The 25,967-nt window shown below is 47.5% G+C and overlaps 1 protein-coding gene across 1 annotated transcript in view; it reads left to right on the forward strand.

Annotated features, from left to right (window-relative positions):
* USP4 (ubiquitin specific peptidase 4) overlaps nucleotides 1-25,967 on the forward strand; it is a 742,179-nt gene that overhangs the window by 233,227 nt on the left and 482,985 nt on the right. The window contains exon 7 of the mRNA XM_078661202.1: nucleotides 8,332-8,469. Coding sequence (XP_078517328.1) covers nucleotides 8,332-8,469 — 138 coding nt within the window. The remainder of the gene's footprint in view (nucleotides 1-8,331; nucleotides 8,470-25,967) is intronic.

The following is a 25,967-nucleotide window of genomic DNA, read 5'->3' on the forward strand; positions in this document are numbered from 1 at the left end:
GACATGTTTCAGGACGGTTCCTTTGTAAACGCAGAAGACTTGACATTTATCCAAAATAAAACGCCCATGTTTCAGTTCACGCATTATAGACTGAAGCGTGCGGTGCAGGTCCACTATCCATCATTTCCTACTGAACCTGCTAGCCTGAACACGCTGCAGCTAGTTATTACAACACAAGATCTATCCCACCTAGTGTCTAGATTATACTCCTCAGCACAGGCTGAGATACCATATACCACTGATAAAGCTAAGGCAAGATGGGACGGGGTACTAGAGGAACCACTATCCGAAACTGAATGGCAGCAAACCTGTGCCTTAACACAAATCCTTACTCCAAACGGTAATTTAAGAATTATTCATTACAAATTTGTGCATCAGGCGTATTACACACCCGCACGCATGTACAAATTCGGACTACAGGATAATGACAGGTGTAAAAGATGTAAGGGAGAGGGAGCAGGGTTTGCACACTTGGCTTGGTACTGTCCTGCGATGCATGCTTATTGGATGGAAGTGGTAAATACACTATCCACTATGGTGGAGGTTGAGATAGAAGGCACAATCCGCACCTGTCTACTGGGTGTAGTTCCTCAACTCAGAGCTACGCGGCGTAAATTTTGTGCCATAGCCTTGTTGTTGGCCAAGAGACAGATTGCACAATGCTGGCACAGCAAGCAAGTACCCCAAATATCCAGATGGTTGCTAGATATGGCCAGCTGTAGAGACAGACTACTGACCTACGAAGAGGAACTGCCAGCAAGATCCAGGCCCAAAGACTTCTGGTGTTATCTCACGGACTATATATTGTCCTCCAACACAGACGAGGAGGATTGACCCAGCTATGTGAACTACTGGCAGGGAGTTGTGCAACATTCGGTCCCATATGTCTATAGACACCATGATACAATATCATACTACTAATGTACAAGGTTGCTTGTGAGAGTCTCGTTTTTATGTTACTAGTTTGGTCATTTTATGTTTATAGTTGACAATCTACAAAATTATAAAAATCTTTAAGACCTCAAGATCTGCACTGTACTGCCGGAATTAACGTGATTATGATGAGAAATTTATGTATAACACATCGCTACATCCTGTCTATTGATTTGCAGCCGGCCCCAGGGTTGTAGGCACGTGGCTGTGTATAATTGGAAAAGTGTAATAAAGGTCTTGCTAAAAAAAAAAAAAGGGATTCGCCGATGCCCAGGGAGTCGTCTCGTGCTCCTCCGGCTTCGCCTGCTCCGGTGTCCCAGACGCCACGGCCCACCAAGCGGTCTCGGTTGGATCCAGACCAGGCCAGTTCTGGATCCTTCTCCACCCTTTCCGGGTCCTTGTGTGGATCCCACTCATTTTCTAAATGTGATGTTTGGCATGTTTGCCAAAGCGGGGAACCCACACGGTGCGCCGGCTGGCCTCATGGGTCCACTTGCTTTCAATTTGGGCATCCCCCAGCAATATGCCCAGGCACCTTTCGTGCCCTTTATGCCCGTGGCACCTTCATGGCATCTCCTGGTGCCGAGATTCTTGAGGCTGGTTTCACAGTCTCCAGCGCAGTCTGGTTTTGGGCCGATGCCTTCCCTGCTTTGAGCGGCGCCGCTGACTGCCACTGATGGACGTCCTTGGGTGCCACACCTGGCACCGCCGCCTATCTAGAAGATGCGTTCCAGGAGGGAGTCCCAGAGGAGTAACAGGGACAGCAGGATCAAGCAGAAGAAGGGGACATTCTTGACTCTGTAGATGACTTTGAAGGCCTTCAGGAGGCCAGTGGATTGGACACTTCCCCTGAGTGGGAGCTTTCTTCCCCAAAGACTATGCCTTCCCAGGATGTGGCTCCTTATCATACTGTAATCAGAAAGGCAGCTGACATGTTGAACTTGCAATTGTCACAGCTGAGGTCAGGTCTAATATCTTGACTGAAGTCTTGCACTCTCCTACTTCAGTTGTTGAGCCTTTACTACCATTCAATGAGTCTTTAACTGAGCCAGTTCTGGAAGTGTGGCAGAAGCTTATGTCTGCTCCGACTGTTTCGAGAGCAGTGGCAAGATGCTATACGACCACTCCCAGGGATCCAGCTTTTCTGACCTCCCATCCTTCACTAGAGAGCTTAGTGGTTCAAGCTTCATGTTCTTCCAAACAGTCGGCGGGATCCTTCCTCGCCGCCCCGGGGGACAGGGACAGGGACTCAAAAAAGGAGGTTCTTACCTTGCTTCAAAAAGGTGCAATAGAGGTGGTTCCGAAGCAGGAAAGGGGCCAGGGGTGCTACTCCCGGTATTTCTTGATGCACAAAAAGGAATGTTGGTTGAGGCCGATCCTAGACCTCAGGTCTTGAATTTTTTCCTCAAGCAGGAGAATATCAAGATGTTGACCCCAGCTCAAGTTCTTCTGGCGCTTCACCAGGAAGACTGGATGGTGTCCATCGATTTCAAGGGTGAGTATTTCCATATTCCCATTCTCAAGGCGCATTGGAAGTATCTCCGTTTTACGGTGGGATCCCAACACCACCAGTTTGCGTTTCTGCCATTTAGGCTTACTTCCGCACCACGAGCCTTCACAAAGGTGATGGCGGTGGTTGCAGCTCATCTCAAAGTCGGAGATCCCGGTATTCCCATATCTTGACGACTGGCTGCTCAAGGCGAAGTCTCCAGAGTTGGTGCTGCATCATCTGCAGTTAATGGCTCGCCTGTTCGACTTGGGTTTTCCGATAAATGTACCCAAATCTAACCCAGTGCCCTCTCAGAGCAACCTGTTCATAGGGGCAGTACTGGACACAACTGTGAATCGAGCCTTCACACCTCCAGAGGATTTTAGACATCCAGGCCATGATTCTGTTTTTTCAAGGATGAGCGGAAGTTCCATGCCTGAAAGTTTTGCGTCTGCTTAGTCTGTTTGCTTCCTGCAGACTGTTGGTTAACTATGCATGCTGGCATATGAGGGCCCTCCTGTGGTACCTCCTCAGGCAGTGGTTTCAACACAACGGAGATCTCAGGGCGGTGGTCAGAATCCTCAGGGACACTGCAGCGGATCTGTTATGGTGGAGTGTTTCAGGCAACCTGTCTCCAGGGAAGCCATTTCAACCTCCTTCTCTAGTGGTCACAGTAATAACAGATGCCTTCACTCTAGGGTAAGGTGTTCATCTGGGGGATCTGGAGATCAAGGGTCTGTGGTCTCCAGAGGAGAGACTGCTTCTCATCAATCTTCTGGATTTGTGAGCAATACGTTTGGTACTCAAGGCCTTTCTTCCCTTCCTTTGGGGTCAGTCGGTTCTGGTCCTCACTTAAAACACTACCGTGATGTGGTACATCAACAAACGGAGGAGTAGGGTCATATTGTGTCTTCAGAGTGTCTCTGCTGAATTTGAATTTGAATTTAAAATATTTGTATAGCGCTACATTCACCATGCGGTTTCTTGGCGCTTATGGAAGCTAATTTAACAGTAGGAACAACAAGCCAGTGAAGGGGAATTTAAAATCAGATGACATTGGAAAAAGCCTGGGTAAACAAAAAAAGTCTTGAGGTCTCGTCGAAAGAGGGAATAATGTCTAGCTAGACGTAAGTGATCGGGAAGGGAATTCCAAAAGGATGGCGCCAAAATTGAGAAATTGGTTCCGCCCCATTTCTTGCGTCGGTAGCGGGGTACATGGAGAAGAGATTGGGAGGATGATCGGAGCTCCCGAACAGGGGTATACTCCTTTAACAGAGAAGAAATGAAGGCAGGAGCCGTACCCTGGCGTGCCTGAAAGACCATGCAGCCAGTTTTAAAAAGGGATCGCTCCCTAACCGGCAACCAATGTAGTGCCTTCAGTAAGGGGGTGGAGTGATGGGAACGAGAGAGACCATACACCACTCTGGCCGCCTGGTTTTGAACCAGCTGGAGCTTCCGCAAACTATACGCCGGTACGCCGTTATATAGCGCGTTAGCGTTGTCCAGCCGGAAAATCACCAGAGCGGACATGATTAGTTTAAGTGCAGGGGAGGAAAAGAAACGAGAAACAGAGCGAATAGTTCGAAGAACGAGAAAGCAAGAAGAAACAGAGTTAATTTGTGAATGAAGATTAAGTTGATTATTGATTTTGACGCCCAGAGTTTTAACTGAGGAAGAGGGAGTGGGAGGGGATCCTAAAGAAGGCCAGAATAAGGAGTTCCAGGGACTGGAGGGACCACCTGTAAGGACCAGTTCTGTTTTATCAGGGTTCAGCTTCAGATGGTTGTGGTCCATCCAGTCCCTGATAAAAATCATAGTAGTCTGAAAATTAGAAATAGAATGGGGAGACGGAGAAAGGGAAAAGATAAGCTGGAGGTCATCCGCATAATTATAAACGGTGACCTCCAGTTGTTGAAGAGCAAAGATCAGAGGATAGCTATAGAGATTGAATAAAAGAGGGGATAGAGAAGAACCCTGGGGGACACCACAAGTGACCTTAAGTTGTGTGGCTGAAAAGTCCCCCAACCGGACCGCCTGGGTGCGGTTCCTCAGGAAGGATGATAGCCAAACCAGGGCTGAGCCCCCGACCCCCGCCGCTCCGACCCGGGAAAGTAAGATGGTATGATCAACCGTGTCGAAGGCGGCGGAGAGATCGAGGAGCACCAGGGCCTGGTAGATGTTTTGGTCCATACCCTCCCTGAGGTTGTTCAGGACCGACACCACGACGGACTCGGTGGAGTGCCTAGGTCGAAAACCTGCCTGACGAGATGCTAGGACTCCATTGGCTTCTACATGAGCACTAAGAACCGATGTTACATGTCGCTCCAACACCTTGCCCAAAAAGGGCAAGAGGGAGATGGGGCGGTAGTTGACTGGAGCGGAAGAGTCCGCACCAGGCTTCTTCAGGATGGGCACTATGGTGGCAGATTTAAGAGCTGGAATTACCACACCCTGAGCCAGCGAGCTATTGAGGAAAGAAATTGGCGGATTTGGGCAAGCAGTGTAAATTTGTTGAAGAATATGAGCAGGGCAGGTATCTGCCGGGGAACCAGACTTAACTTTTGGAAGTATTGCAAGGAACACTTCTTCGGTAAGCAGGGGAATAGAAGAAAGACAACCTTGGGTAACCGGAAGGTGAGGCTCAACAAAAGTAGGGGAGGGAAGGGAAATGTTGGCTTTAATGTTGCTAATTTTTTCCAGAAAATATAAGTTTAATGAATCACAGAGAGACTGGGTAGGAGGGGGCTTAAGAGTGGTCCTATCGGAATAGGCCAAGTCGTGGACAATGGAGATCTCCCTAGGTTTATTTTCTGCCACCAAGATTTTGGCTGAAAAATAGGCAGCTGCTCTGGTCCATCAGATTTGTGTGATCGCAAAGCATCTGATCGGTGTACTGAATGTTCGTGCGGACAGTCTCAGTCGGCAATTCTCTGCCAATCACAGGTGGGGTCTTCATCCTGAGGTGGTCCATCATGTCTTCAGGATGTGGGGGTGTCCTTGGTTGGAACTATTTGCCACTCACGAGAACGTGCACTGCCTGTCGTTCTCCAGTATCCAATGTGGGGAGCATTGGGGGACGCATTTCAGTTGGATTGGGGCTTGCAACTCCTCTGCGCATTTCCTCCTATAACCTTGATTCCTCGAATTCTGAGGAATATTTACCAAGACCAGGCACAAGTCATATTGATGGCCCCAGATTGTCCACGAAGGGTGTGATGCACAGACCTCCTTCACCTCTCATCACACACTCTGCTCAGTCTCCCTCTCAGGGTAGACCTCCTCTTGCAGTCACAGGTTCTTCAACCCCACCTCCAGAGCCTGCACCTTCATGCCTGGAGATTGAACGAGGCAACCGGAGTGCTTTCTCTCGCCCACGGGATGTGGTGGATGTTATTTTATTGGCCAGAAGACACTCCACCAAATCTGTTTACTCCTGTAGATTGGCCAGATTGGTGAAATGGTGTGGAGAGAGGTCAATGGATCCTTTAAAGGCCCATTTATCTGATGCGCTTAGTTTTTTACTTTTCCTATCCCAGCATGGTTGTGCTGTGGCTACTGTTAAAGGTTACTTGTCCGCTTTGTTGGCCTAGCTTTGTTTGCCAGACTACCTTCGTCGTTCAAGTCCCCTTTAGTTATGAGGTTCATTAAGAGCCTCATTAATACATTTCCTTCCACTCCCTTCATTTTACCTCTGTGGGGCTTGAATTTAGTTCTTACTTTCCTGATGGGTTCCCCTTTTGAGTCTCTTCATAGTTGCCCATTTACGCTTCTCACATTCAAAACTATTTTTCTGGTTGCTATTACCTTTGCCAGGAGGGTAAGTGAGCTTCAGGCGCTTAGTTCTAAGCCTCCTTTTACAACCATCCATGCAGACAAGGTGGTTCTTAGGACTGGTTCTGCTTTCCTGCCTAAGATGGTTACACCTTTTCATCTGGAGCAGTCTACCAACTTGCCTACCATCTATCCTCGCCCTTCCAAGGAGGAGGAGAGACTTCACTGCCTTGATCCTCGAAGGGCAGTCAGCTTCTACTTGTACAGAACCAAGGACTTGAGACTGGACGACCAGCTCTTTGTTGGTTAAGTGGGACAAATGAAGGGCAAAGCTGTCCATAAGAGAATGATTTCCTGGTGGATAATCTTGTGCATCAAGACCTGCTACAACTTGGCCAAAAAGGAGCCGCCTGAAGGTATTAGAGCTCATTCAACTAGAGCAAAGTCTTCAACTTCAGCTTTTGCTAGAGGTGTCCCTGTTGCGGACATCTGTATGGCGGCAACATCGGCCTTCCTCCACACTTCCGCGAAGCATTATTGCTTGGATTCAGAGGTGAGGAGGGACTGCCAATTTGCACGTTCTGTGCTGCAGGACTTTTTGGTATGAGTAGGTGGACACACTTCGCCAGGAGATGAGCTGCTTGGGGATTCAGTTCAAAAGGTTAGGAATCCACAGGCAGATGTATCCATCAGAAGAACAAGTTACTTAAATTCAGTAATGCTTTTTCTGTTGGATTCCTCCCTGACCCACCCTCCTCCCGTTGTCTACCTACGTATACCAAAAAGGTTTTTATGCTGGACATTTTTCTATTTCTATGTTGTTTGCCTTGCTGGGATGATTGTTTTTAGAAAATGTCTTAGTTTTAGCTTTTCCTGTATTTTCCTTCTTATTTTATTTATATACTGGGCATATTTGAGTAAATAGTGTATACTGTGTATACTTGCAATATGTTGTCGGTCCACCCATTCACCTCAAAGGTCCGGAAAAATGGGTGGAACTGATGCCAGCACACCGACGAGGTCTTCTTATGGCTCAAGTAACGTCATACAAAGTCGTGAGTGGAGCCATGCTATTGTGACTTCCTCGTTAACATGGAAGAGAAATGAAAATGTTTCCGTGGAATGCTGGTCCAGGGGTAATTCAAAAGGTGAGGATTCCACAGGCAGATACTGTATCCACCGGAAAAAGCGTTACCGAAGGTAAGTAACTTGTTCTTCAATACAACTGCACACCATGCCACGTAATTTGACGACACAAATCCACTCTAGATCTCACAATTCCATGCCACACAATGCAACTACTAACAATTCCAATCCAACCCACATAATTCCACTTTACCACATACATACTCTTCAATCCATAATGTAGAAGTCAGACATTTACATTTACGCCAGTAGCTCTAACTTTCTGTTTTTCTGAACATCCAAACCTGAAGATTAGCTCCTTATTTTTCTTCACCTAACAGGTAGCTATCCACACAGTTCCACACCACACAATTTAATTTAACTCCACACATTTGCAATCCACACCACATAATTCAACACCAAACCACATAATATGACTCCACTCAATTACCCAACATACCACATACATTTGATCTACACCACACAATTTCACATTGTCACAAAATTCAACAACACGCCTTATAATTAAATACCACTTCACAACACAAAATACCATTCCACATAATTCCACTACACAAATCCAATCCAATCCACTCCACACAATTCCATGACACACAATTACACAACTAACTAATCCAATCCAACACACATAATTCCAATACACACCACGTACGTACGTACGTACGTACGTACATACATTCTGTAACACACAGGTAAAAGTCATTGCCATTTACAATGCCAGTAGCTCTAACTCAAACAAATGCGAGACCGATTGTTTTTTCAATGCTTGTTTGCAGATGTGGCTCATGTTAAAAAAGAATAGAATCTGAAATAGGAGCATTTGGATAGGCATCCTTTTTTTTCTGGATTTTTTTTCTACATATCGTAATAATTGTACTATAAAAAAAAGGCTCATTTTTTTTTAGAACTATGAAACTACATTCAAATATTTATATTAGCTCTCTCTGTAGTAAGTAGTGTCATCCATGAAATTCTACTTGTATCTTTCACAGACCAAGCACAGCAACCAGCAGAAATTGTACTATATCTTCAAAAACCACTACAAGTTTTTACTCCCCTTCCTCATCTACCATTACTAATGGTGATAGCAGCTCCTGTGGAGGTAACAGCAGCTCTGGTGGTGTCCGGGGGTAAGGAAACGAATGCTTCTTTGACAGGATCTTATGTGCTCTGATTCTTCTAACCGTCTTATCTGTTTAGTTTTCTTGTGTTAATTATTGTCTTTTTTAGTAGCTTTTTAAATACTATTTTCTGATCTAACTCCCTTCCTTCCCAATTGTTTATTTACTGCAGTTGCAGATGGGACTAGACAAAAGCTCTTTCAAAAAGAAATCGTCATTTAAAAAGTTTTTTGTAGGGCATTTTCCCAGCTCCATATATTTTCTATGCACTTCATTGTTTGCTTATTAGTTTGTTGCCCTTTAAAGTCCTTCATGTAAGGGCATTCTTTTAGTTCTGTGGCCAGTACTAAATATTCAAAATACTACCACTCTTTTCCATGTATGCACTTGATGACTAGATTCAAGTAGTGCCTCATCTAATTCAGGCAGTTCTCTTAGGCTGACCCGCACAAGGCCGGTTTCATGTGAGGGCACAAAAATGAATGTCCCCTCATGTAATGCAACTGGTACTATGTAAAGCGCTCTGATAGCCGATGTGGCTCAAGTTCGCGCTATATAAAACTCAGTAAAATAAAATAAATGCAGTGAGTTGCTGTCATTACTGTGCTGAGTTTCATCTAACGTGTTCAGAAACCTTCTCCTTCCAGTGTTGATTAAGGGCACAGTACTGAAGGAAGCATTTAACTTTAACACAGGATGGAAGCGTTCATGTTTATTTAAGAAGTTTTCGATCAGATTTTGTCCTGGTGTCAAGAGAATCCACCTCGTGGAGCAGGCACATTTTTGCTTGCAAATACCTTATGGATAGAATGCACATACTCCAATAATTAGAGTAGTGCAATGCCCAACCACTCATTAGTTATCACAGTCCAGCACTGGAATATTCCAGCCTCAAAACTCTTCCTAAATGGACAGGAACAAAGTCTGAGCAGACTTTCAATGCCCCCTAGAATACAGCAAGACTAATGGACATGCTTGCAACATATTATTGGTACCAGTTCCACCTTGTTCGAATGCTGCTCTGCTGCATCACCCAAAGACGTCTGGGCTAGCTTTCTGGGCACACTCTGAGGAAATAAGAGGCCAGCATTTATAATGTACTAAAATTAATTGGTACAATAACTAGAGCCAACTTCAGAGCCCTAGCCAAGACCTCTGTGCTTAATATCCATGGAAGAAGACTTTGACCGTGAGTAGGGTCTGCTCCCACATACAACCCATGCCTGTACAGCGTATACTTGTAGAGGCAAAGCATTACCCCAGAGGGTGTTGGATGTCAATCCCAGAGCCTAAACAACAACCTGCCGGGCCACCACTGCCTTCGGCCTTTGATCGGCACAGAATGAAGACTTTGGCGAAGACAACCCGACCTCCTCGGCCGTAAGGATCTTGCACAAGGCTAAGGCCCCTTACAGCAGGACCCTTAAAACTGGCACTGAAATCCATTAGTGTCCAATCCTACATCGGCTTAATGATCAGCCTGGACACCGAAGGCTCCCTTGACTCCGAAAATGGCTGTTGGTGACCAACTTTGAGGAATCTTAAGCAACCCATGCTCCAACGGCTGTAGAAGGCGTCAGATGCCTGCCAGGTACATCTGTTTATGCATCCTGAGGTAGGGGAAGATCTTCACAAAGATGCCACAGGAAACTCCCCCAAAGAATAGGAAATTGACTTTTGGGCAGCAGATTGCTTTGCAGCCTCCTCCATCTCTCAAACTTAAACACAAGGACGAGCTCTAGCCCCTTCAATGCTCAACCTCCTCCTCCTCTTTCACCACTACTTCCTCTGCCACCTTTACCTTATGCTTCACCTCCATATTTACAGGAGGTTCACTACACTTGTTTTATAGGGAGGGTAGCCCACTCCACCCTACTGATCCCTACGACCAGTCCTATGCCCCTTAATTTCTAGATGATATGCGAGATGACTGGAACATTGATCCCTGGGCAAATCAGCCATATCTGTGCCCAGCCAAGCCTTCCCTCCCTGATGACAGCACTATGTACCACTAAGGTATACAGAGGGCAGCCACATAACAAAGTTGATATGCACGTTGTCCAAGATGATGATGACTTCCTGGTCGAAACATTATCCAAAACCCACTGCACCCTTGAGTTCCTCCCTATGCCTAAGGTTATGCTCAAGGCCACCTCTGAGACCTATAAAATCCCAACAAGGCGAGGGAGGTCACACCTAGGTTGGATATAAAATATAAACACTTATCAAGTGACCCACCTTACATTCATTACCATGTGCCTCCAGGCTCACTAGTAGTTGACAGTGTGTAAGCATGTGAACGCCCAGGCTACTGGACACGCTCCCTTTCTTCATAAGGATCCATCTGGTCCATCCCTCTCACCGCCACTACCTACGTTTCATGATAAGTGCTCAAATTATTAGTTCAAAGTTTTGCCATTCAGTATCACCACAGCACCCGAAGTATTCACCAAATGCCTAGTGGTGGTAGCCACACATTTCAGAAGAGGGGTATTCACTTATTACCATACCTTGACGATTGGCTGATTAAGAGTGCAGGCAAGCAGTCTTGTTTCGCTCACACCCAAGCCACCATATCACTCCTCCACAGACTGGGGTTCACCATAAATGCTGCGAAGTCCCACCTCCAACCCCTTTGGCTCAAGCCCATCTTGGGGGCCGTTCTCAAAACAGCCACTATCACCGCATTTCACAGCCGGCCCAGGGTGCAGACATTTCAGTAACACTTTTCCAGCCAAATTGTCAGCCAACAGAAAGATCAGTTATGGACCTCCTTGGAATGATGCTCTAATCCATATCCATACAACCCCTCCCCCCCCTTGCCAGACTGCACATGCATCTGCACCAGCAGGATTTATCAGCCCAATGGTCTCAGGCAGAGGGTCACTTGGAATATCTAGTGTTGGTGTGGGCCAGCACCCATCGCTCTCTACAGTAGTGTCAACAGCCCTAACATTTGTTGCAGTGCCAGCCTCTTCACCAATGCTCCAAATGCCAAAACGTCACCTCCAGCTTCCCACTGTCCTTGGGTATGCTATATGGATGAATTGGTCAGGAATCTTTGTCTGTTCATAATGGGAACACTTCTATTGCTAACATTTGTAAGGCATCTACATGGTCCACGTCGTACACATTATCAAAGCATTCATGTGTGTATGTTGTAGCACCCCAACAAGACTATTTTTGGAACTTTGACTCGTGTTCCATCCCTTTGCCAGCCGCCACTTGAGGGAGCACTGTTTTACAGTCTTTGCAGAATATAATTATCTACGCCTGCACATGCTTTCAATGGAATATGTACCCTGTAATCATTTGTTCGCAGCGTTTAGTGCTGAAGATTCACATGTGTCCACCTGCCTTCCTTGGAGCTACTGATATACACTCTTTTCTTTACATATTAAAGCTCTTTGTATATAACTTCTTGCATAGTGATCAAATTGTCCTATCTAGTACTCCATCTCTACGCTCACACGCTGTACGACAAATGCTTATTACCAACTAAAAGAGGAGTCCCTGTACCTTGCGACTCTCACTACTTCGTCCAAGTCTAACAAGTTGTAAGTTTCCAGACCCTACACCAGATGGTAGGAGCATGCAGTAACATATTCCTCCCGTCTCCTCAAGGATCTCTTTAATGGTCGTAAGCTCAGAAGAGAGTAGCAAGCCCATCCTGTAAGAAAGCAGGGAAAACTAGGAAAGTGGCTCTCTCCTCAAGTACATTTGTCAATGAAGTCTGCCCTGCAAACACAATAAGATAATGGACGGAGTGCTGAAAATTTTCATACACTCCCCACCCTCGTCAATATTCAATCTGGGTTGAATACATCCTCTTTCTTCTGCTGACTTCGCCACCCCAGTTCAGACCCAGCCATATGCAAATCAGTCTTGACCCTGTTCCTCATGGGAACAGTCCAGCCTGACCTGCCAGACCAGGTCTTCCTTGGACCGAAAAGGAAGTCGGCCCTACCAGACTGTTTTCTCATAAATGTTTGACTTAACTTACTAGTGGATGCTTTGCAGATCTCCACAATGGGGATGTTCCTCAGCTGAGCAGTAGCGATTCCTTAGGCCTACCAAATAGTTTTGTTAGTGTTACTGATAACAAAGAAGACTGCAAGAAACTATCCAACATGAAATGGCTAAATCTGTGTTAACTGGCCCATAATTGACAGACATATATTTTATTTTTCTTGTGCTGTTAGTCTTAGTAAACTTTCAAATTCTTCTACATTGCAGTGGTTGTGGCCATCTTTCAATTGGAGGCAAACCATGTTGAAAGATTTATGTGGTGCCTGAAACCATCTGAGAGAGAAATTTATAATATGTTCTCATAACTACTTTATTCTTGTAGGTAACAGATGAGGTTAATTCCAGCATAAAGCTTAGGTTTCCCTATTGTGCTGAGGTGACTCCTGCTAGGAGAGGTGCTTTCACCTTAAATACTCTGAAGAGGCCTTGTGTGTAGGCTCGAAGGAAGAATGTAGTACCTTACCAACTATTACATTTAAAAAAAAAAATCTTTTTATTGGCAGTGTATATAAAATGTATCATGTCATGGCAATCGCATATATAAATGTTACACTACATGTTATTAATCGTATACCATTTCTTGCATCAATGATACATTTTTAGTGAACACATTTCAAAACGTTCCCCATAAAACATTCCCCTCCCACCCCCTCCCACCCTAGGCACTTGGGTAGAGCATAATTCAGCAATCGCGTGACATAATCCACTCTATTGGAGCATAATACTTGTAGTGTATCTATTACAACTTCCTAGGGAAACATATGTAAGTCTCTTGGACGTCGTGACTACTCAGTGCACCCATAGATAGGCATAACCTGCAGCCCTTGTGTAGGGCCCACTCTTCATAGTAGGTAGCGCAGCTGTTCATGGCACTCTACGGCCGGCCAAACACCACGTCGGAGTCATCAGAGGTATCGCCCTCTCCTGCCTCAAACGACCCCAGTAATGCGTTCCAGTCCAATGATATGGGGTTCTTCCTTAGCCCTCTACGCTCCTCCCGTTGTAACGTCATGCTTTCGGCTTTCCACCATCGCACCACCTCCGCCCTCCACACCTCCGGATCTGGTGGTCTAGGCGACTTCCACTTCATTGTTAAAGTGCGTTTCGCCAGTAGCAGTGCCAGATCAGTGAAGCGTGAGCCTACACTCCTCCTCCGTTCTACAGGGCCCAGCCCCAATAATGTGTATTCCAGTGCAGTGTATGGTTTGGAGGGGACCAATCTGGCTAAGTCATTATGTACTGTCGTCCAGTAGTAACCCAGTTTTGGGCACTCCCAGAACATACGAATCAGGTTTGCATTCTCGGCACCACATCGGGGGCACGTGTCTGCTGCGGTAGGGAACATTGCATGAATGCAGCGCGGTGTCAGATACGCTCTGTGCAGTATCATGAGTTGTATGAACTTGAATTTCGGGTTTCTCGATACCTTTTTCGGAAATGCAAGTATTCTGTCCCATTCCTTGCCCCTGAACGATCTCCCTATGTCTCCCTCCCATGTGTCTCGTAGAGTCTGTAATGAGATTGCCCTGCCCTCTCGTATACCATGTGTTAACCATCTCGTGAGGTGGCTGCCCGTCCCCATGAGGTACTGCATTGTGAGCAGGGGGTTCGTGGGCGGCTCCGTCCCGTCTAATGCCCACATTTTTGTGATATATTGGCGCACCCCTGCATATAGTAGGAATGATCCTCCCTGTGTGTGGTGTGTAGTATGAAAGTCCTCAAATGAAAAAAGACCTTACCATCCGTGAACAAGTCCCCGGTCTGCGTTACACCCGCCTCCCTGCATTCCAGAAGCCTTTGGTTCAAGAGTGGTCTTAGTCCCACCGGGAGTCCGAGTAGTGGAATCGTGGGGGCGAAGGAGGTCGTGCGGGATGTATATCTCACTGCCTTCCTCCAGTATGCAATTGCAAGTCCGAGTAGAGGAGTCGTCGATCTGGGAATGTCTACTCCTGGCAATAACAGGGTGTGCACTTTCCCCCTGTTCCAGTCCGCCTCGGAGACATTGATTTCGTGCAGGTTCCTCCCGGCCACCCAATAGGCAAGCCATTGCAGTTGGCAGGCGAAGTTGTAAGCTTGCATGTCCGGGACCCCCATACTGCCAGCTGCAGTGGGGAGCTGTAGTCTGGCTAAGCTAATCCGCCTCCTTCCTGTACCCCACACCAATTCAGTCAGCAGAGTATTCAGCAGTTTGAACGTGGATACGGGAATCAAGAAGGGCATGCTTGTGAAGTAGTAAAGAAGACTGGGGAGCACCACCATCTTAGATATAGTCACCCTGCCCGAAACGGACAGTGGTAATGCTGTCCAAAATAGCACCTGTGATTTCAACGCCGCGATCGCTCTCCCGAGGTTGCCATCCAGCATATCTCTCGCGTTTCTGTAGATCTGTATCCCAAGATAGCGGAAGGTCGTCTCCGCCATTTGGAATGTGTGCGGCGCGAAGGGCAGGTGGGCCTCTGCCTCCGTCGCCGAGAAATAGAACCCATAGGATTTTGGGATAGGGTCCAGTCCCCCTCTCAGGTCTCTGATGTACAGAATAATATCATCAGCATAGGCCGATACTATGTGTGTCATTCCGTCTCTACATATGCCCCTGTGTTGCGCTAATCCCCGGAGTTTGCAGAGCAGTGGCTCCAATGCAAGTATAAACAGTAGTGGGGACAGTGGGCACCCCTGTCTGGTACCCCTCGCTATATCTAGTTGTGACGAAATGCACCTATTCGTACGGACCCGGGCTGTTGGTCGGGTGTACAGTAATTTAACCCATGCAACATATTCGGGAGGTATTCCGAATCACGTAAGAGTCGCCAACATGAAGTCCCACCTGATGGAGTCGAAGGCCTGTTTCAGGTCTAAGGAAATACATCCTTCCCTTCCCAGCGCCTCCGGGCCGCTGAGCATTAGTTGGCTGGGTGTCCGTAGGTTCATGGCAGTGCTCCTGCCCGGCACAAAGCCGCACTGTTCTGGGTGTATCAGTCTTGAGATATACTGCACTAGTCTTGTTGCCAGAATCTTGCTCAATATTTTATAATCTGTGTTTAGTAATGATAACGGTCTATAATTAGCTAAGTGCATGCCGTCCCTGCCTGGTTTCAATAGTGACACTATCAGGGCCTGGTGTGATGTCTGCGGTAGTCCCTGTGCTTGCAACGCTTCACGGTACACCACAAGGAGGCGCGGGGCAAGGAGGTCAATAAAAGCTCCGTAAAATTCGTCTGGATGCCGTCAGTGCCCGGCGTCTTATTCCTCGGTAGTGCGCGTATGGCCTGGCGTATTTCCGCAAGCATAAGGGGGCAGGATAGTTCCTCGCTCTGTTGGGCAGTGAGGTGTGGCAGGTCCAACCCCTCCATGAACTCCTCAAACGCCGCGTCTGTTAGCGGTCCATGTGGGACGTAGAGGGTCTCATAGTATTCCAGAAATGCGCTGTTAATGCCTATTTGTGTGTTTGTTGGGGACCCTCCCTGATCAATAACCTCCATAATAGGTAGATGCACTGGGTCATCCCGTACCATGCGTGCCAGCAGGGGCCCTGCCCTCTCAGCCTGTGCGTGTTGTCTGCATGTATATTCTCTATAATCCAGGACACTCAATTCCTCTAGCAGTTCTGCATGCTGAATGTGCGCCTCCTGGAGTGGTGTGAATGGGACGTTCGTGCCAGCGGCCTCGCTCTCAAGTAAAGCCTGCCTCCCCTCTACCTCACGGAGCTTGTCCATTACAATATTCCGCATACCCACTCGTGTGCTCATCGCTACACCTCTAATGGATACTTTAAAAGCGTCCCATTCCATTCGCCTGGACCTCGCCGATCCAGCGTTAGTGTCAAAGTAGGAGGTTATGGTGTCTGCAATGGTTGTGCGAAAGACCGTGTCTTCCAGTAGGTCCGGCGAGAGGCGCCATGTAGGTATTGGAGTCGGGACCCTACCCCACTGTAATGTAATCTCCACTGGGTTGTGGTCCGACAGAGTCTTACCCATGTGTTCCGCCAGAGTGACTTCCCCCAGCAGGGTTTCAGTGCAAAATATATGATCTATTCTAGTGTGTAATCTGTGGGGTGGTGAGTAAAAGGTGTATTCCCTACTTAGCAAGTGTTTACTTCTCCAGACATCTGCCAGTCCCCATCCCCTGTCCCACCTTGCCAGTGCATCTGCTTGTCTCCTGCTCTCCGTGGCCTGTAATGGCGGATGTGATCTGTCCAATGTAATATCTAACACAGCATTGAAATCCCCACCTATTATCCAACGATATTCTGCCCAGTCCGCCACTACTCTATTGATGCTAGTTAGGAAGTCTGACTTGCCAGAGTTCGGGGCATACACACTGCCTATCACCACTGGGGTACCATCCAGCAATCCACGGACAAATACATATCGACCCTCCGTATCCATCCTCTTTTCCACCAGTTTAAACGGGACAGAGTTTCTCAGCCACAGAGCCGCCCCTCTCGAGAATACAGAATAAGAGGTAGCAAACAATTGTCCTTTCCATTTTGTAAGTAGCTTCCCACCCTCCACAGTGTTCAAATGAGTTTCCTGGAGGCAGGCATTTTAATGCTCCGTCGGTTGAGCTGCGCCATCAGTCTATGTCTTTTATGGACGGACTCCAGGCCCCGGACATTCCAGGTGCACATCTTATATTCATTAAGAGTCCCCATTTCGAGTTGTACCAAACAGAGTCAGTGGGCTCCACGATAGTATCAGTGTAAATATGTTCTGCCATGTCCCCAGTGCCAAGCTAACTAGTAACTCCTCAAGTCTCAGGTCCCCAAGTAAGAACTTCCGGGGTCCAAACTTTATCGTCCAACAGGTCTATGCTGTGGGGAGAGGGGTCCACTCGCACCAGTCCAGAGCTTTGGATGGCGTTTTGCCCCGCCCTTGGCTAGTGTGACCCCATCCCCGATCGCCCCTTGTATAAAGACATACATTACCAATCGGAGTCTTCTCACACTGTGTTCAAAGGTCATTCGCCATTTGCGCTATTATCTTAGGGAAGAGAAGCAGGCTATCAGCCGAGCCCGACACCTCCGTTGGCGTGTTCGAGCGAGTGACTGCTGTCTAGTTGCCTCTTGCATCATGTGCCGCCAGCGCGGCCTCCGTCAGGTGTTCGATCTGTACGGTTTTCCGAGATCTGTCCGGCTTAGCTCCTCCGCTGATCGAGGATTCCCCTCAGCGACCGGTATTCGTAGCAGTTGTGCTCCTCTCCTCTTGGCGCGAGGGTCCTCCGCCCTGTGCATCTTCAAATGGGTCTTGGGTAGTCGGAGGTGTAACCGTTACTTCCATCCATTCTGCCGCCTCCTCAGGAGAGTCAAAGAAGTACGATTTGTTGCCATGTATTATTTTGAGTCGGGCAGGGAACAGCAGAGCATCTTTACATTTTCTGTCCCGTAGCTTGCGTTTCACCCCTAGGAACGATGATCTGGCCCTTTGTACTGCCGGGGTAAAATCAGGATACACTGAGATGGTTTTGTCCTCATACCGCAGTGGCGCTTTCTCCCTAGCAGCCCTCAGCACGGAATCTCTATCTTTATAATGTAAGAGCCGTGCTATGAGTGCTTGTGGTGGTGCTCCCGGTTTAGGTGGCGTCGCCGGCATCCTGTGCGCTCTTTCAACACTGGACAGCGGGGTTAGGTCCTGTGTGCCCACAAGCTGTTTCAACAAGTCCTCCACAAATTGAGTGGGGTTCCTCCCCTCGCTGCGCTCCGGAATTCCCAAAATTCGCACGTTGTTACGGCGGTTGCGCCCTTCCGTGTCGTCCATCTTGTCCCATAGCAGCTTGATCTGTTTTTCCATGCTTTCCAGCTTCGTGGAATGAACAGTTTGTTGCGGATTCAGGTCATCTAGTGCTATCTTGTGCGCTGATACCTTCTCTGCTAGTTTGGTATGGTCCGCTCGTAAGAGTGAGAGGCCTGTTGCCATATTGTCCATGCATAGTTCCAGTGCTTCCCTGGATGCCTTAATTTCAGCCAAGATAAGGTCCAGTTTAGCTCTCTGGGTGTTCATGCCCGTCGGTGGAATGACCTCCACGTTAGGGGAGGCCAGCGGATCTTCCGATCCCGTAGATTGAAGTTCCGCGTTGGCACCGGAGTCATGCGCCTTGGCTCTGTTCCTTCCCATGGCTCCCGGTGGCTAGATGGTTGTGTCCATGCGTCTCACACGTGGCCGGTGGCAAGGATGCACTGTAGTCGCCTGTGGGCCGTACAACCGAAATCGCCGCTACCGGGCACAGAACCACAATCGACTATAGGCAAGTGCTCCGAGTCCCTGCAGCAATGTGGCCAGTATACGTGTCCGGTGATATCCCTTCTCTCAGTCAGCCATGCACCAGTATCTCCAGCCAGCCCAACTGGCGTTGTTGTAGTTCTCCGAAACACTCCGCTGCGTCTCTGTTTGCTGAGGCAGAGTCCGTCGCCCTCGTAGGTTCTTCCGGCTGTGCCACGCGTGGTGCCCCAGACCGCCACCAACTCCAGTGGAGACGCGTTTCCACCGTCCGTCGGGTCGCCCTAGGCAGTGTGCAGCGTATTCGCGTCCCTGGTTCTATGCAGCGCTGTAAAGTTCGTACGGGAGTAGCCCTGGCTCACCCCCGTGGGGATCTCGGCTTCACTAGAGGAGCCGGAAACAAAATGGCGGGCGCAATGGCGTCAGCTAGTCCTCCTTCACAGGCCCCTGTGGTAACCTCGCAACCAGGGGATCGGGTAGTGGGCCGCGGATCCGCCGTCCAATTCCCGGAGTGAAGATCTCTGCGATCAGGCCCCCAGCCCCGCTCCTGAGAACAGCTCGCAGGTGGATGAGGCCACCTCCACTACGGCGCCGTTTCTGACGCACGGGCACCGCTGCGGGAGACGCCCGGTTCACTTCTCCTCGGGCCAGGCTCGTACCTCCTCTATACTCCGGTCTTGGTCCTGAAGGTCGGGCAGGTATGACGGCTCTGCAGTGCCCGTGGGTCGCGCTGGCGGCGTAGCGCTTTCGCTGTGGGCCGCGGTCGTCAGCCAGGAGCCGGGCCTCACAGTCTTCGATCAAAGTTTTCGGCCCCGGAGGGGGTCCTCACAGGCAGCGGTCGGCGGCTCAGGCAGTCCTCTGGTTCCGCAGCAGTTCTGGGGTAGTTTGGGCAATTGGGGGATAGTGGGAGACAGGATAAATTGCTAGTATAGCGGGCAGCGGACGGAGCTTCTCTAAAGCACGTCCGCCATGCTCAGCTCGTGGCCACGCCCCCCCATACCAACTATTACATTCAGGTCCCTGGAATGGGTGTGTCTTCTAACAGTACCAAAACTTTTTTTAATGCCCTCTAGAAACACCTCTGACAGATAATAGTTTTATGAAATATATGTTTGTATGCAGTAGTAGCTGCAAGGTGTAACTTTATAGAAGTTAACTTAAGTCCAGACTTGGCTACGTAGAGCAGATAAGGCAATAAGTTATTCTTGGCACGTTGTAGGATTGATACATTTTTGCAGGAACAAAATGCAGAATGCCTTCCATGTTAATGCAGAAGAACCAGTCAGATTGAGAGTGATTTTGAGGTGAAAGTCACACTTCTTTGACTACCCAGAAGACGTGGCGGTGGAGGTGGCTGGAGATGTGGAACATTTCTATCACTCGGCAAGACTGGTTCTTGGAGGAGTCATGCAAGAGAGGAGGGGCTGGGGACCTGGTCCCACCCCACCCCAGCCCCAGCCGTGCAGGCAACAACAATGCAGGCGGTGCAGCGGGAAGGGAAACCGCCAAGAAAGAGTCCACATACAAAACGCCGACTTATGTTCCTGCATACTGGTAGTATACCTGCCTTAGCAAAATACACCTGTCCCATATCATGCAGACTCTGTGAAGGGGAAAACGAGGATTTCATCCACTGGATGTGCATCTGTCAAAAACTTCACTAGCTACTCTCACAATAGCTAACAAGAAGCTTTAATGGCAGAGGTATCCTTACATTCAGGTAATCAATAATAGCGTGCCTCAATCCAGGGGACCCGCAGTTAAACTGTAAATTTGTAAAATGCTTCGCCATGGTCCCAATTGACAACTCAGGATAAAGAGGCTCATCTGCAAAACCGACTTCCCTACGGGGGACGATCTCTGCGTTGATTAATTTTATGACCAAACCTGCATTAGCTATGATCGAATCGAATGTACATGCTGATCTCAAGCTTGCATTTGGCATTACGTATTTGCACAAACATTGCAATAGTTTTACACTGATGTCTACCAATGTTAAGTGGGACAGTTGAACACTAGCCTGAGCATACTGTTCGAGGCATATGAGCTGCAGATTGTACACTTAGCATTAGATCGCCACCTGGTGTTGGGCTCGGATGATTGCATGTTGTCGTCTTGGAAGAAGTCTTTGTAGTCACGAGATAGGTGACTCCACCCTTGGATGATAGTGCGCATGGGCATCGGCTCCATCCTTAGATTGTTTTTTTCCGCCACTGGGTTCAGATGCAACTTTTCTGCTCCGGTGCGAAAACATACTTTTCAAAGACTTCGACGTGCAAAACTTTCTGAAAACAAATTTTAACTTCAATATACATAGACTCGACCTCATCACTTCGATTCCGGTCGTCGACGCGGGCCGTTGGGCCTACCCACGTGGTGAGGCCTACACCTCATGGAAAGGACACCATTCAAAAAATGCCCCAGGTGTGGAGCAAAATTTCCACACAGCGATCATCACGAGGTGTGTAACCTGTGTTTATCACCTGAACACGACGAGTCGAGCTGCACAGCTTGTGTGTCCTTTCGATGTTAGAAGACCATTCGAGATCAGAGGGCCCGTCGACGCGACATGCAGAGATCAGCTCCGAAACCGGTGGATATCTTCGAAGGTCCATGTGTCCCCGAGGAAGATTCCGATGATCTCCAGATCGTATCTGAGGCAGATGGTTCCATACCATCAGGTCAACGCGTGAGTACGACTGCCCCTACCCCAGCCCCAACACCTAAACCAAAGGCTAAGGTCAAAACTCTGCCTTCGGGGCCCAGTCGAGACCGAGACATTGCTTCGAAAGCCCCGCCATCGAGCCCGGCTCCGAAGAAAATATTAAAACCTTCCGGTAGCTCCATACCGAGCAAACCGCATGTGCCGATACTACCAGCTCCCTCGGCACCGAAACCGAAAGAATTCCTGGTTCCGAAAAAGACTCAGAAACCGTTGACTCCTAAAGACAAGACGGCACCGAAACCAATGAAGCCTGCTTCCACCCCAAAATCTTCGGTGCCAAAACCCACAAAACCTGTTTCCGATGCCTCCAAGCCCTCGAACCAGGCCTCGACTCCGAAAACAATAGCTCCGGTGCCGAAAAGTACGCCACAGGACTATATAACAACTCCTAAGGCTAAAGACAAGCAGAAACCAGGCCCGGAGCCGAAAAAATCAGCGCCAAAAGCAATTTCTGAACAAGAGCTTTATAGACCTGTTCCTTTGCAAAAGAGGATATACATAGACCGAGAAACAGGACATGTTTCCACCACACCACACAGGAAGAGAAAGTCAGATACAGCACCTACACCTCCAGTGCTTGTCAAGAAGAAGGACTCTGCCACATCTCCTATGCACCCTTCTTCTCCTGTTTCTCCTTCTCCTGCTCTCCCTTTAAACATTTCACCTCAAAATTCTCCTCTTCATTCTCCACAACATACACCTCCTCAGGATGCTGATGACGATCAGTATAGCATGGGGGGGGGGAGGGAAAGACCCAGATGACCCTTTTTCCAACCCAACAGGTTCACCAGACTGGGAGTATCCAAACCCACAGGATATACCAGATATTCCTGACCCACATATATATCCATCTAAACCTTCTCCTCCAGAAGACAATATTGGGTTTGGACACTTAATTAATAGGGCTGCCATCTATCACAATGTCGCCATGCATTCAGATGAGGCAGAAGAGGACTTTTTACTAGACACTTTTGAACAATCCCAAAATTCTGTGCAAATACTGCCAATGATTAAAGGAGTCATTAAACATGCCCCAGAAGTGTTTAAAGATCCTGTATGGGGTAGAATCATAAATCCAAGGATAGAGAAAAAGAACAGAGCAGCTCTGGGGGATACTGCTTACATTAAAGGACCGCTACCCTTGGACTCCCTAGTAGTTTCAAACGCTAGGAAAAGGGGAAATTCACAAACATCAGCGAAGCACCGCCTCCTGATAAAGGATCAAAGATCATAGATGCTTCGGGGAAAAGAATAGCTGCCCAAGCTAGTAATGCATGGCGCATTGCTAACACACAGACCCTCCTCGCAAGAAACGACAGGGCTCACTATGATCAGCTAGAGAAACTCTTACAACATCTACCTGATCAATATAAGGCACAAGCAGATGACCTCATACAAGAGGGTAAGCTTATATCTAATGCCTCCACTAAATGTGCTCTAGATGTAGCAGACACTGCATCCAGGGCAATAAACACCAGTTTCCTACTTAGACGACATGCATGGCTACGCATTTAAGGATTTAAGCAAGAGGTACAGACTACTATCTTAAATCAACCATTCACCCAACAACAATTGTTTGGTCTAGAAGTAGACCAAGCTCTTGAAAAAATGAAAAAAGACACTGACACAGCCAAGTCTATGGGAGCTCTGCAGTCCACCCAAGCAAGAGGCTCCTTTCGTCGCTCCTTCTACAGAGGAGGCTCCAAGCAAGCTGGAGCAGACAATTCAGCTTCCTTTAAAACAAATACACAAGCATCCTCTAATAAAGGATACTTTAGAGGGGGCTACAGAGGTAATAACAATAAGGGAAGAGGTTGAGGTAACAACAACAATCAATCCTCTTCCACCACTAAACAGTGACTTCTTTCAGCTCCACCAACAGCATACCACTCCTGTAGGGGGAGATTAACACAGTTCCTACCTGTCTGGAATTCCATCACAACAGACAAGTGGGTAAGACAGATTATCGAGTATGGTTACTGCCTAGAGCTTACAGCCCAAATATACCACCCAGACAGCGCCCAATGTCCACAGAACATCTAACGCTGCTCCAACAAGAGGTTCTCTCATTGTTACAAAAAGATGCAATAGAGCTAGTTCCATTGCAACATCAAGGAACAGGGGTCTACTCACTCTACTTCCTAATACACAAAAAGGATGGGTCACTAAGACCAATTCTAGATTTAAGGCCTCTCAATCTATATATACACTCAGATCATTTTCACATGGTCACTTTACAACAAGTGCTCCCATTATTGCAACAAGGCGATTTCCTCACTACACTAGACCTCAAAGACGCCTACTTTCACATTCCCATACATCCTTCTCACAGGAAGTATCTCAGGTTTGTGCTAGAAGGACAACACTATCAATTCAAAGTCCTTCCATTCGGGGTCACGACTGCACCAAGAGTGTTCACAAAGTGCCTAGCAATAGTAGCAGCATATCTCAGAAGACAACATATCCATGTCTTCCCATACTTAGACGATTGGATCATAAAGGCCAAGTCATTCAACCAATGTGTTCAATACGCATCTCGCACAATTCAGACACTGCACAACTTGGGGTTTACAATAAACCACACCAATTCACATCTACAGCCCTGTCATGTACATCAATACCTAGGGGCTACCAAAAACACCAATACAGCTCTAGCTTATCCCAGTCCAGCCAGGATACAGAGCATTCAAGCCTTAGTTACAAGGTTTCAAAACCAACACTCTCTTCCAGCCAGAGTGCTCATGCAACTAATAGGCATGATGGCATCTTGCATTTTTATTGTACCATATGCAAGACTGCAAATGCACCCATTGCAGGAATGTCTAGCACATCAGTGGAATCAGGCACAAGGACAACTGACAGACCTGGTGTTGGTGGACAGCCGCGCACATCGCTCTCTGCAGTGGCGGAACACCAAAAACTTGTCCAGAGGGCGGCCGTTCCTCGAGCCTGTTCCACAAATAGTACTGACAACAGATGCATCCCTGACCGGATGGAGAGCACATCTGCTCCACCACACAACTCGGGGAAGATGGATCGCTCAACAAAAGGTGCTTCACATCAATCACCTAGCGTTGCTGGTGATTTTCCTAGCACTAAAGTCCTTCCAAGAACACTTACAGACAAAGCTGTTTTAATCCGGACGGACAACATGACAGCCATGTACTACATACAGAAACAAGGAGGCACACATTCCCTGCAACTGTCCCAGTTCGCACAAAACATTTGGAGATGGGCCATTCCACAAAAGATATATCGGCTTGCAGAACACCTTTCAGGAGTTCACAATCAGATAGCCGATCTGTTAAGTCGACAGACGCAACAGATTCACGAATGGGAACTACATCTACAAGTTCTTCAACCATTCTTTCACAAGTGGGGTCATTCAGACATAGACCTGTTTGCCACACACGAAAACGCAAAATGCCCAACCTTCGCCGATAGGTTTCCACACCCGTTGTCCAAGGGCAATCCGATATGGATGAACTGGTCAGGCAGATTTGCGTATGTTTTTCCGCAAACCCCACTAATACCACTAGTGGTACGCATGCTCAGACAACAGTCTCTCAAACTGATCCTGGTAGCTCCCACATGGGCACACCAACCGTGGTTCAACACACTGCTGGAACTCCCTCTAGTTCCACACCAAAACCTGTCTCTGACACCATTCATGCTAACGCAGAACCATGGAGACATCAGGCATCCAGATCCAAGTCAACTGAATCTGGCAATCTGGCTCCTGAAGTCTTAGTTTGGTCACCTTAACCTGCCACCAGACTGTATGAGTATCATTAAAGAAGCCAGAAGACCTACTACTAGAGCTTGCTATGCTGCTAAATGGAAAAAATGTGCCATTTACTGCAATATTAATCAAGTTGATCCTTTAGATGCTTCCATCCAAAATATGATCCGTTACCTTCTCCATTTACAAAGATGTAATCTAGCTTATTCATCTATACGTTTACATCTTGCAGCCTTTGCCGCATATCTACAAAACAGACAACATATGTTGTTGTTTAGAGTACCAGCAATAAAAGCTTTTATGGAAGGATTAAAAAGAATTATTCCTCCTAGGTTACCACCCTCTCCAGTGTGGAACCTAAACATTGTTCTTACCAGGCTCATGGGACCCCCTTTTGAATCTTTACACAAATGTGAACTACAATTTCTCACATGGAAAACCGCTTTCCTCGTGGCTATTACCTCTCTTAGAAGAGTTAGTGAGATTCAAGCTTTCACTATACAAGTACCTTTCTTACAATTACACCGTAACAAAGTGATTCTAAGAACTAATCCTAAATTCCTTCCTAAAGTAATTACTCCTTTTCATCTAAACCAATCTGTTAAGTTACCAGTCTTTTTTCAAAACCCAGACTCTGTAGCATAAAGAGCTTTACACACACTAGATGTCAAAAGAGCTCTTCTCTATTACATAGATAGGACCAAGTCCTTTCGTAAAACAAAGCATTATTTGTAGCCTTCTCTCCACCACTTAAAGGCAATCCCATTTCTAAATCAGAAATTGCAAGGTGGATTGTTAA

This window comes from Lissotriton helveticus, chromosome 9 (genome assembly GCF_964261635.1).
Source record: "Lissotriton helveticus chromosome 9, aLisHel1.1, whole genome shotgun sequence".
In the NCBI taxonomy this organism is placed as follows: domain Eukaryota; kingdom Metazoa; phylum Chordata; class Amphibia; order Caudata; family Salamandridae; genus Lissotriton; species Lissotriton helveticus.